At 40.6% G+C, this 12,509-nt stretch overlaps 1 protein-coding gene across 5 annotated transcripts in view; it reads left to right on the top strand.

Annotated features, from left to right (window-relative positions):
- The window catches only part of HYCC2 (hyccin PI4KA lipid kinase complex subunit 2), an 89,333-nt gene extending 77,472 nt beyond the window's left edge, over positions 1-11,861 (top strand). For all 5 annotated transcript variants that reach the window (XM_069983337.1, XM_069983338.1, XM_069983335.1 and 2 more), the window contains one exon: positions 1,136-11,861. In XM_069983337.1, the coding sequence (XP_069839438.1) occupies positions 1,136-1,725 (590 nt within the window). In that variant the 3' untranslated portion in view covers positions 1,726-11,861. The remainder of the gene's footprint in view (positions 1-1,135) is intronic.
- Positions 11,862-12,509: the final 648 nt, after the last annotated feature.

Below are 12,509 nucleotides of genomic sequence, written 5' to 3' on the forward strand. Positions count from 1 at the left end.
TTATTGAGTGACCAATCTCCTTAAGACATTGTGGCCTTTATAGGCCAATTTCAGGTAGGTGAGGATAATGTAATAATGTGCATTATTTACTGTGTTCTGCATTTGTTCTAAAGTATGCCTTGATTATAGACACAGGGGTTGTCCAGGCAAAAGCAAAATTTGCTTAATTCAGGGGTGGTGTAAAAATAAACATGCTATACTCACTGCCCCCAGTCCTCCACAGCTACCATGTCAGCACTCCTGGTGCCTGTTTGCCACTGGTCTCTGCTTCTTCCAGGATTTAGCAATCCCAACCAACGGGACCCAACTACTTACCAGTCAGTTGCAGCAGGCAGGCTCTGAGGGGTTCGAGACAACAGAGAACCAAGAAGAAGTGGAGACCAGTGGGGTGCCAAGTGTGTCAGCATTATAGCTGTAGCTGGTTTTCTCTAAAAACAGCCCTACACCTGTCCTTGGGTTGGGTATGGTATTACAACATTATTGAACTGCGCTTCAATACCACACCAAACTGAGGACAGGATTTAAAAAAAAAAAAAAAGCCATGTTTTTCTAAGCCTAAACAACCCCTTTAAGCTTCAATAAAACAAAATTTTAAAAAAATCTGTACTTGCCTCTTTCAACATAGATAATAAACTGTAAATCCATAAACCTCATTCATTCATTCATTCCAGATTTTTCAATGCATTCATTAGAATTATTCAATCAGTTTATTTTTTATTATTTTGTATCTTTTGTAATTATACCTAGTTTCCCTTTCCCTTTAATACAATCAGCAGGTTAGAAGCATCTAACCTGCTGATATGTCCAGAAATTGATGTGGGAAATTGTCTCTAGCAAAATAGACTGTAGTTGACAGGGGCCTCTAGCTTTCTACAGCAATGAACGGTTTGCTCTTCTTATTGAGAACAGATCACTATATATAGGTTGGGCTGTCATTCTGTTTTTAGCCATCCAGTGACTATGGCTTCATTTGCTATTCCCCAGAAAGCACTGATTGCAATTATCTTAATGCAGTTATGCTAAAACACAACAAATAGATTAGATCAGATCTTGTGTGTGTATATAAAGACAAAAAATGTCAACAATAAAGTGAATTGAAAGCCTTGCGTTCTAATGGCCTGTGTTTGTATTCTAGGACCTGAGGGTACAGTGACTGGAGAAGACTCTATTAATTTTAATGATGCAGATGAGGGATTTTCATCTGGAGCCTCGGTTAGTAGCCAACCCGTTGGCGCCAAACAGTCTTCAGCAACATCCCAGAGAAGCGGCTCAAGAAAAGGAGGAAGTGTGCGATCCACTAAAGAAAAAGATACACCTAGTCACTTAAAAGCGAATGAAAGTCGGGATTCCACACCAAGGAAACAACCTTCTTCTGCAACTGCAGATTGCTCACTTGAAGCTATAGAGCTGTCCCCTATGAAGAAGCACCTGAGCCTTCCGGCAGGCCATGTGGTGCCAAAAGCAAATAGTTTAAGTCTTATCAGAACCTCCAGCACTTCGTCAAGTAAGTCCTTTGACTATGTAAATGGCAGTCAGGCTGGTGGAAGTGGAGGAATAGATGGAGTTACTAATCTATCTGCTTGCAATACCAACCGGTTTTCCACTATAAGCTTACAAGAGGACCGATTAGGAGGAGAAGGCAAAGACCTACTATCTGCTGGTGCCCCCTTGACCAAACAGTCTCGATCACCAAGTTTCAATATGCAGTTGATCTCCCAGGTATAGGGTGGTCACTCCTCTGTTCCTGTGCTAGTTTGCACAGTTTATGAAAGAAAGAGTTAATACATTTCCAATTATTTTCCCTTCGGTTTGTTTCTCCTTATATATATATAAAATTCTGTAAATGATAGCAAGAGCAATACAAATGTATGTTCCCCATTGCCTAATCCGAAATCTATGTACTGTCCATGCCATCTCATCTCTTAATTTTTTTTTGGGGGGGTGTTGTGCAATTTAGAAGCAGTCAGTCCCATTTCATCACTGTGAGTCTTTTCTTAAAGAAGAATGAAGATCTGGGAGTGTGCTTGCTAATATAAGAAGTGATGACTTATCCAAAATTTTGGCAGGAAATGTCGAAGGTCACTTGGTTCTCGTGTTAGTGTGATACATGTTACATCCATGGATGTTTTGCCTACACATCCTCTCTTCATCGACAACCAAATCCAGACTGGATTTTTTTTCCCCCACTTTTTCAATCACAGATTTCATAACCAAACATATGTGTCTTCCCGTCTTCCCTTCTTTCTACATATGTGGGTTTGTTTCATCCAGGGACATGAACCTGGAGAGGAAATCCTTCAAGGAAATTCTGGTGTGTAATTTTTGGATATTTATGTCCCTCCCCTACTTGCTCATGTTTGCAGTTGGATGTCAAGTTCAATGTCGGGTAAATGAAGGACTCTATAAGGCTGTCTGTCGTCGGTCAAAGAGCCTTCTCAGCTGCTCCCCTTTGTCCCCTCTCCCCTGTTAACTATTACGATCTGAGATCCTTGCACAGTAGTTTGTCAGTCCAGCTGGCCACTCAAGAGAACTCTTCAGGGAGTGTCAGCCTATTGGAATTGCTGTAGTACAAGTGCGCGTGTGTGTGTTCTGTTTTCTTGGTGACCCTCAACCACACTGCCTTTGTTATGATCATTTATTTTGTAAAGTAACTTGTAATGACCTCCCTAAACTTACCTAACTGTGAGAGCAGTGGGTGTGCTGATCATTGCTGTATTACTCCCACACATTTAAGCAGACTTAAGAGTTTTAGGTTCCCTTCCACTGATCTGGGTATGAATGTATTGGGACGTTAAATGGCAAGACTAGGAAACAACACAATTACCCATGAGAATACTGTGTGGTTGGAATGAATATGCCTGGTATGTCTAGTAGCTCAGTTTTAAAGGAACAGGCAGATCTAAGCTGCTTGCCTTCCTTGGTTTTTAGAAGTTTACAGGGTTTCTGTTGTAAAGCCAGCCTGTCACCTCCCGTCACTTGTTTGGGCAACTAAGTTTTTTACAACTGCAGATGTTACCAAGATGTACCCTTTTCTTTTCTCCCCCCACCCTCTCTTTTGTTATCCATATATTATGGCTTTTTTGTTGTGAATGCAGACATTTCCATTTCATTTATGCTGTGTAGTTGATGGACAGTGATTTTAATTCTATAATTTGATTTCTTTTCATTTTTGTTCTTTGCATGTTGTATAATACAAAATGGCAACTGTTCAACTTGCAGCTATCAGTCAAATGAAGCTTGAAAAAACAAGTAGCTGCTATATGACCCCCCCCCAGAGGGGACAAAATACTGTATCAACAAGTGGATGTAATGTTGGCTGCAAGTTGTGTGCTGAGCTGCTGCTATGGAACTGGCAATAAGAAAAAAAGTATATACTGTGCATACGCAGTGTCTTTACTATAGACAGCCGAAGCCATAGATGGCTCCGTTTCAAGGTTAACATTGACTCAGCTATGCTTGTGGTGCAGTAGCTTCCATATGTCACTGTTTTTGCATGTACAATCTGAGCATTTTGTAGAATCTTGTATTATTTCCGTGTGTACTCTTATGTTAGAGATCTATAGCTTTTCACTTCGTGTCCAAGTACATCTTTCCAAGGATTGCTCTGATTCCCGCGATCAGACGGCTGTATGGACATGGTACGTAGCTGAGCAACTGGATGTACACAGAAGAAAAAATTGCCTTCACTAACTCATTTTGATAGATTAAATTATTCTATCCATTATTTAAAGAGAATTTATGTAAGATAAGCAAGTGTATATTTTTCTAAGTATAATTGCAGATATCACAAACTATCACACCCCTCTCTCAGCTGGAAATAGATGGATGAATGTGTGATGTTCTTTACAGTAATGATATTTAAATCATAGATAAGTGTAGCTCATTCCTGATAGCAGCTGGAAGTCTGTGGGTGGTGCTCCCGGGTTTCCCATAATGTCTCCCTACCCAGCTCTCATAGTCGGTACATCTATGCTGGTATTTAATATTATAGCCTAGAAGTCACAGTGGACAGTGGCTGTATATTGACTCTAGAATATCATCTCATCACCCAAGCTACTTACACATAGTACAATCTTGGATGTTGTGTGTGAATGAGTCTGAAATAGATGTATTTTTTTATATAATGTGATATAGGAAATGTATTTATATAGATAACAGAAAGCTCTATTATCCCCAATATTTTCTCTGTTCTGTCCTGATGTCATATTCCTTTAAGAAAAAAAAAGTAGTAAGTAGTGTTAGTCACCAGAGCTCCTAAAAACTGCTGCACTGTTATGCTGGCCATCTTATAGGCAACCTGAGATTTTGAGTAACCACAAGATATTGAGGCTCTCCACAGTGGCAGCTACCTATCCTGCCTGCCTTGACTTAAGGCCCTATTCCACGGATCAAAGTATTCGGCCGATTGCTAATCGTCCCATGGAATATAAGGTGATTATCAGCCGACATTGTTCATGTCGGCTGATCGTTGCAGTCGTTTGTTTTTCATGTTGACTGTGATAGCAGCGATCTCTTGCCGCCCCTCCTTGAAATAGAAGTGGCAGCAGCAGACCGCCACTATCCTTTATAGGCTGCCCGTATGATCTATCTATCACCCGGGCAGCCCCCCTGCAGCTCCCTGCGGCTCCTCCCGCTCGCTGCCGCTGCGTGTTATAGCGGTGGCAGTGAGCGGGGAATGAGGAGCACTGAAGAGCGCTGACATCGCTTGTTTTCTCCCCTCCGTCGGCCCGTGGAATAGGGGCTTTAGGGTCCATTTACACTGATATTATCTGACAGATTATCTGCCAAAGATCTGAAGCCAAAGCCAGGAATGGATTTGAAAAGAGGAGAAATTTCAGGCTTTCCTTTATGACCTGATCTCTGTTTATAGTCCATTTCTGGCTTTGGCTTCAAATCTTTGGCAGATAATCTGTCAGATAATCTTTCTATGTAAATGGACCCTCAGAATTCTCCATCTGTAGCTAAACACGGAAGGATGTGTCAATCAAGGCTGTGGGGTTGAGAGAAGCTGCTCCCATGGCTCAGACAGCATGAAAGTTATGACAGGTTCCCTTTAAGACCATGGAGATCCAGTGCAGGCACCTGTAGGGTAAAGTGCTAGCTAGTTGATGAACTGATCTGATATTCTTGAGCAGTCCTGCAGTGTTCTATTCATTGTGATAGGAGGTCACAGCACACTATGCAGCTTTCAGCATTGTAAAACATTCACATATGTGTTTCAAGTTATCACTCTTAGATATTAGGCCTCAGTTATAAAAACTAACATGAAAACTGGCCTTGTACCTGTTCATCCAATCAGCGCCCTGAATTTATTTTTTTGTCAAAGTTTTATGCAATGAAAGCTGAGTTCTGATTGGTTGCTATCAGCACGGAGGCCAATTGTATGTAAGACAGTTGTGATGGTTGGGACCTACATATACCTATGCAGGGACCTCTCAACAGAGCAAAAGTAGATCTGATATGTCATGACATGTCCTTGCCACAAATGCTCAGTTGTTGTTCTTATAATGATTGTCCAGAGGATAGACCATCAATTTTACTGTTACGGTATAGAATGTAAGCCTCCAGTTTATCATCAGGTAGTCATGTTTTGTGATACAAAGAACAGTGTGATAGGATGATGCCCACAAATTTAGAGAGTAGCAGGTAGTGGTGTTATGGCACTTCTTTTCCAAGATTTTGCACATTTAAAGGGTATGTCCGCACATGAGTACTATGCTACAGTTTATGAATAGATCTAATGCCATATACTGTATACACACATTGTGTGCATAAAAGGTTGAGTAACATTGTAAATACATTGTTTACCTAAATTATATGAATCCTGCAAAAAGGTCCATGAACAGGTCTTCTGATTCTCTATTGGAAACAGTCAGTAAGTATGTTTAGAGATCTAATGGCTCAGCTGAGCTCTTGTAATGCAATGGAACAGTTTGTGTTCCCAACTTTATAATATGGACCCAAGTGTCAAAAAAGAAATGAATGCTTAAAGGGGTATTTCAATCTCAGATTGTGGATATGCTGCAAACGCCACACCTCTGGGACCTGCACTTCTGTCTAGGAGCAGCCCTCCCTGTGTGTGGAGGACAGAGATGGCTGGAATTATGAAAACAGATGGCTGGATTGTTTCACTGTGTTTCCCTATCTCCCATAAAAGTGATTGGGAGTTATGAAAACTGTGTAGAAAAGCAAGCAAAGCTGTTTCTCGCGGATAAATTCCGCCAAATTCCATTGCCTGTACGCGCTCACGGCCGCGCGCCTTTCCGCCGACTCAATAGACACCATTCTATGGGCCGGCTGATTCCGCTATCCGCTGAAAAAATTGACGTGTCAATTCTTTCGGCGGAATCTGCCTGTGCATAGAATGGTGTCTGTGGCACGGGCGGAGAGGTATGCGGCCGTTAGCGCATACAGGCAACGGAATTCGGCGGAATTTATACGCGAGAATTCCGTAGTCTGAACCCGCCCTTACTTGGTAGTTGGGAAATTTTATAATTTGTGTCGCTTTACGGCTTCTGTAACTTCCATTGTTGTCTACTGATATTACAGATAAACCATAGAACGAGTAAGCTCGTGAATTTTGCAATTATATCACAGCCTGAGAAAGAACTACCACTAAAGATTTCAGCTCTGGAGCCTGACAAAGGTGTTAATGCAGCTGTGTACTATAAAAAAAAATGCTGTATTTGGAGATTGTTAAAGTATTTACAATGTAAGTCACCTTTTGTGTAAATTCAGTGTATAATAGTGTTCAGGCTACTGTTTCTCTAGAGATGTGTAAAGATGTTTCATTGTTAAAATAAAAAAAAAAAAAAAAAAAAAATTAAAAATCCGCGAAGAGGTTTTTCATTTGGTTAAGTTTCGATGATATTCAGACATTTTGTTCATAGCAGCCTTCAGTTTTCACTAGTTATAGGACAAGTCAGTGTGTTTTCTTTCATTTTTTTAAAGCTAAAATATGGACTTTTCTTTGTTCTTCAGTCTGATATATTTCTAGCTTTTCAATGGGGGTGGGGGTACCCCCTTATCAGGACCCAGTAGAACTAGGTGCCGCTTCCCCTGGGTTCTTCTTAAGGGTACAAACACACACGGCTTATACGCTGCGTATTTACTGCTGCGATACGCAGCAGATTAGATCTAAATAACTGAACACAGTATCAAATCTGTTGCGTATCTGCTGTGTGTGTTTGTACCCTAAGGCTGTGTTTACACAAATTAAAATAAAACAAAAAAACTTCTATGGGAAATTGCACACACTAGAGAAAAAAAATCAGGAGTAATTGTGTACAGGCTCCTTATTTACAGCCTGTTTCTGCAAACAAAAATGTCATTTCTTACCTGTTCACATTTTATTTTCACTCAATTACGGTTTCATTGTGGTATTTTATGGGTGTGAACATAGCCTTAAGGGGTATCCCAGCAAAACAAAATTTATATATATATTTTTTTTAACATTTCTTTCATAAAATTATATAACTTTGTAATATATCTTTTTTGAAGAAAACGTAAATTTTTTTTTTGTATGCAGTTTAACACAATTTCCAGTCTTGTCATGATAGGGTTATTCCAAAACACAGTACATGGCACATTGTAGTGCTGCACTAGTGGCCAACTATTAGCAGCCAGCCCTAAGGATTCGTGCACAGGGGCATGTACTTTTGTACAGGGATATAATGGGACAATTGGAGACATATATAGAGATTTTTATTGTTTTGTTTTTTTATCTGTGGGAATTCGGCATCTCTTATTGTTCGCCATGGGTACATAGGTATTCTATGGAAGAATGACTGTACATATGGCACCAAGTAGAGCAGAGCTTCTCAATTCCAGTCGTCAGGCCTCACCAACAGGTCATGTTTTAAGGCTATCCCATACAAAGGACTCCTGTGCTAATACCTGATGCACTGAGTATAATTATATCACCTGTGAAATGCTAAGGAAATCCTCAAAACATGACCTGTTGGTGAGGCCTGAGGACTGGAATTGAGAAGCACGGAAGTAGAGTATACTATAGAGCAGCACAGGGCTCTTTGTGTCATCATACACTCACAGCCTTAGCAGTATGTGGTTTAGGATAGCAGGGTACATGAGCGATGCCCATTAAATACACTATGTACTTATGTACTATTACCTGGCAGCAGTTCATATGAATAGACATATATGTAATACATGGGCCGTGGCTGGCTCCCAGTCCTGTGCAGGGGGCACCCTGTATGACGTCATAGAGCTTCTTTATTGTGGACATGCTTATTGCATTTGGGGAAGGTTTGGATGCAAACGTTAGAAGTGATATTTTGTATTCTATAATAGAATAAATCATTGTCTGGAAGAGTCATTGTGCACACTCTGTTTGCTGTCATGTCTGTTCACGGTTGGCGTGTGAGACACGTTTCTATGGCTGTACACACATTGCTGTATACTTAGTTGTTTTTTTTTCTTGTTCAGATACATAACTTTGACTTCTTCAGCTGGTAGATCAATGTCTATTAATACTATAATTATACAATTAGGAACTCAGGATCTTTCCATATATTCAGCTATATTACATTTCATACAACACATTGTTTAAGCTCTTTGCTTTTTTTTTTTTTTTTTCAAATCCCAGTGTTATACTTGAATGATATTGCTATAAAGTGGTCACATGTGATATTTACTGTATGGTTGAATGCCTAGCTGCTACAGTACCCAATGTGTAGTATGGGGCCACAGTGGGATCAGTCCTATCACTGGCAGTAATGCATTTACCTAGTCTTTCCCTTGGGCTGCCATTTTAGCTGACCCTCAGCAGTAAAATAGTTTATTTTGAATGCGTAATTCTGCACAGATTTAGCAGGGGATCGCTCTTCTATATAAGCTGTAGAGATGTATAAAACAACATATTAAATTCTTTGTCACCTTCATTTATATAATGGACATGTTACTGTCACTTAAAACTCTTCACGTCATATAGATGGTGAGCCAGGGAGCGACGTGATCTCTGCTATATCTAGAGATTGGTGACCTGTCAAAACGTTAAAGTAACAGTTCTGCTTTAAACAGTAATTAGCCTTACTATATGATCAGATTGTATTTGAAGTTGGTGTAAATTGTGTCTCTTGTAAAAGGGATTGAAGGCGATTCCAGAGAAACATCTTTATATTTCATAAACCTAATCCATTGAGGTCCTGGTACTGGGGCCTCACCATTCAGTAGAAGAAGCAAGTCCCATTCTCAGTGGAGAGGCTTTGTGTTCAGCTTATGCACTGGGAAAGGCTCCCGACATACAACATTGTGTCTATAGGGTTACATTAGCCTGACGAGAGGCCAAAAAGGGGTCTGTCTGGTAGAAATCAGTATACTGCAAAAAACGAAGGGGATAGAGTAGCACATTTCACACTATTCCATACAATAGTATGACGTTAAATATATGTGTAGAATGTATCCTTTTTTTTGTGTGTGTGTGTGTTACAGTGGGACCCTGGGTGTTTGACATAACTGTTTGGCTTCCATCACAGGTATAATTTATTTAGCCTTTATGTCCCAAAAACTTTTCCCATGTCACAGAGACAGGTTGAGATGCCAACTGATCATTAGAAGAAGATGGGAGAAGTGTAGGCAAAGTGTGTTCTTCCCTAACTCTGTGCCATGTGACTGAGAGAGAAACCTTGTGTAAGTCATTGGAACAATCTTAGTCACAGGCACAAAGAGCAGGATCAAAAGCACTGACCTGCACACTTCTCTCCCTGCTTCTTCTGAGGACCCTGTCTGTTCAAAACGTTTGATCTGTCTATACAATTTCAAACATTTGAATTTAAGTGACAGGTAATCTTAAAGTGACACTGTCACCCTCTATTTGCATTTTGACTGCTCTCCACAGGTGTAAAGGGTAAATGTTACAGCTTTCATTACTTATTTTATATTATACCTCATGGTGCTTGTTCCGTTTTTATCACCTGTGGATTGGTATATGTGGGCGGAGCCTCGTGGCCTATGTGCCACATCGCCCTGCTCCCAGTGCCACTTGGCCCCACCCCATCTGTGACATCATCGCCACATAGGCCCCGCCCCCTCAGCAGCCTTTGTAAGGGCCAGCCTAAAGCTTTAGGCCCCACCCCCTAGATTGTCCCACACCAATGGCCGCTGAGGGGCGGGGCCTATGTGGCAATGACGTCACGGATGGGGTAGAGCGATGTGGCACAAAGGCCCCGCCCACATATACCAATCCACAGGTGATAAAAACTACTTTTTACCAGAACAAGTACCATGAGGTGTGATATAAAATAAGAAATGAAAGCTGTAACATTTACCCTTTACACCTGTGGAGAGCAGTCAAAATGCAAAAAGGGGTTGACAGTGTCACTTTAAACAGAAGCCATACGCGTGATGGTGAAATGTTTCAGCTATTAAAATATTTATTCACTTATGTGAACAAATGCTTAAAGGGGTAGTGCTGTGCTAAGAAATTGTTCACAAAATAACACACATTACAAAGTTATACAACTTTGTAATGTATGTTATGTATGTGAATCGCCCCCTTCCCCGTGTTCCCCCCACCCCCGCACGTGGACCCGGAGGTGTAGTGTACCATACATACCTGACGCGCGTTGTCCCCGACCCCGATCTTCTGTCAACGATGTAATCTTCGGGAGGCCGGCCGAATCGCTGCAGCTGTCCCTGATGCCGACCCCTTCTCTGCCGCGTCATTGGCTGCTCAGCACAGTTGTGTGTTATTTTGTAAATAATTTCTTAGCGCCGCACTACCCCTTTAAAAGAACCTCAAATGAGCGCTATATTGACTAGGGCAGGGTTTGTGTTTTAGAATTCTTCTCTGTTTAGGATGTTCTCCTGCTTTGGATACATCATGCAGTGAGCAACTGCTGTGCCCAAGTTTTCTGTAATGTACAATTTAGTAGGGTTACTGTATTTTCTTAGGGATACCGCTTAGCCAGCGGAGGCAGTCTGATAGCTAATGCTGTGCATAGTTATAGTAGCTTACTTTTTGCTTATTTAACACTTAAATGGGTTGTGTGAGATTACAGAATGAGTCTGCACATTCTCTAAAAACAGCATCACTTATGTCCATAAACCATGTCTGGTACTGCAGCTTTGCTTCATACATTTTAATTGACTTGTAGTACCAGACATAAGCCATGAACAAGAGTGGAGCTGTTTCTTAAAGACAAGCAGAGCTCATTTTATAATGTTATTCAAAATGCATTTGTAAGACCATTTCCATTGAATCCACATGGGTAGATACATGAATATCCCCTATAGCTTTTATCAATGGATATCCACCTGACCAAAACCAATGAAGAAAAGCCTTCCTCCTCTACCAAAGAGTTTCTGCAATAGCATATCCAGACAATTGCTCCGTGTAAATAGACACATCTTTCAGCAGTAAGACTGTGGTCTGGTTCCCACTGGTGATCCGGTGCCCCCCATGCATTCCTTAGCATGCTGTATGAATCAAGGTGTATAAGGATCGGGTGCTGCTTCCTCTCCCTGCAGTGTACTGCAAGCCTACATTTGTAGGATGACCAGTAAGCTATGTTGTGGCCCTTGTGGATTTGGTGGCATTTATTCCTGCCTCCTGGGACCATTGTATTTTTCTATTCTGTTTTAGTGCAGATTTATTGCAAAACTGTGGTCAGATCCCATTCTTGCTGCATGTCAGACATATTTATATTCTATCTGTCCTAATGGAAGCTGGTAAATGCTGTTCACTGTCGTTGAAAATGTGAAACTTAGTTGCTGTTAACAAATGTAAATATCTACCAGAGAGTAAAAGAAATATTTTAAATCATTGTAAATAGAGATGTATAAATTTCTGAATCCTTCAGAATATCTATACTATGTTAAATAAATATTGTTCTGTTTCTGGCTTCAAGTCTCTTCTGCAGTGTTTATGCCATGTACAAGTACGGGCTGGAGAAGACTAGGTCACTGACATCAAACTGGGTTCACATGAGGATAGGAGTGATTACACAAGCAGAAGTCACTAAGCTGAAGGTTATCGTCTGTCCAATAATTGTATTTGTATGGACAGGAAAAGGCCTTTTTTTTTTTTTGTTTTTTGTTAAGCATAGTTTGGTGGTGCCACCACACCCATCATTTATTATTATTATTATTATTATTATTATTATTATTATTATTATTATTCTACTACTATATATAAAATCGTCAAATTTTTTCCAGAATTTTTTTTTTTTGGTCATATCGTCCTGCCCAACTGAGGGTCCATTCAAATATACAGACAGGCTATGCAGCAGATAAAATCGTGTACATGTGAATAGACCCTAAAGATCAATTCATCCAGCTCCTATTGAATTATAGAAGGTTACCTGCAGTCAGTTCCCTGTAGAGTTGGCTATGGGCAGTCAGAATTATGTCATTGATCTCCCATGCTGGAAAGCATTGAGGACTGGGCCCTCCTAATGCAGTGGCCCCTTGGGGAATGCTGTATTGCTATATAATGGTAAGTTCACCCTTAGTGGAATCAGCTTATCAGTTATAAGTAGCCTGCTTACTCC

Source organism: Dendropsophus ebraccatus, chromosome 9 (assembly GCF_027789765.1).
Source record: "Dendropsophus ebraccatus isolate aDenEbr1 chromosome 9, aDenEbr1.pat, whole genome shotgun sequence".
Taxonomy (NCBI): domain Eukaryota; kingdom Metazoa; phylum Chordata; class Amphibia; order Anura; family Hylidae; genus Dendropsophus; species Dendropsophus ebraccatus.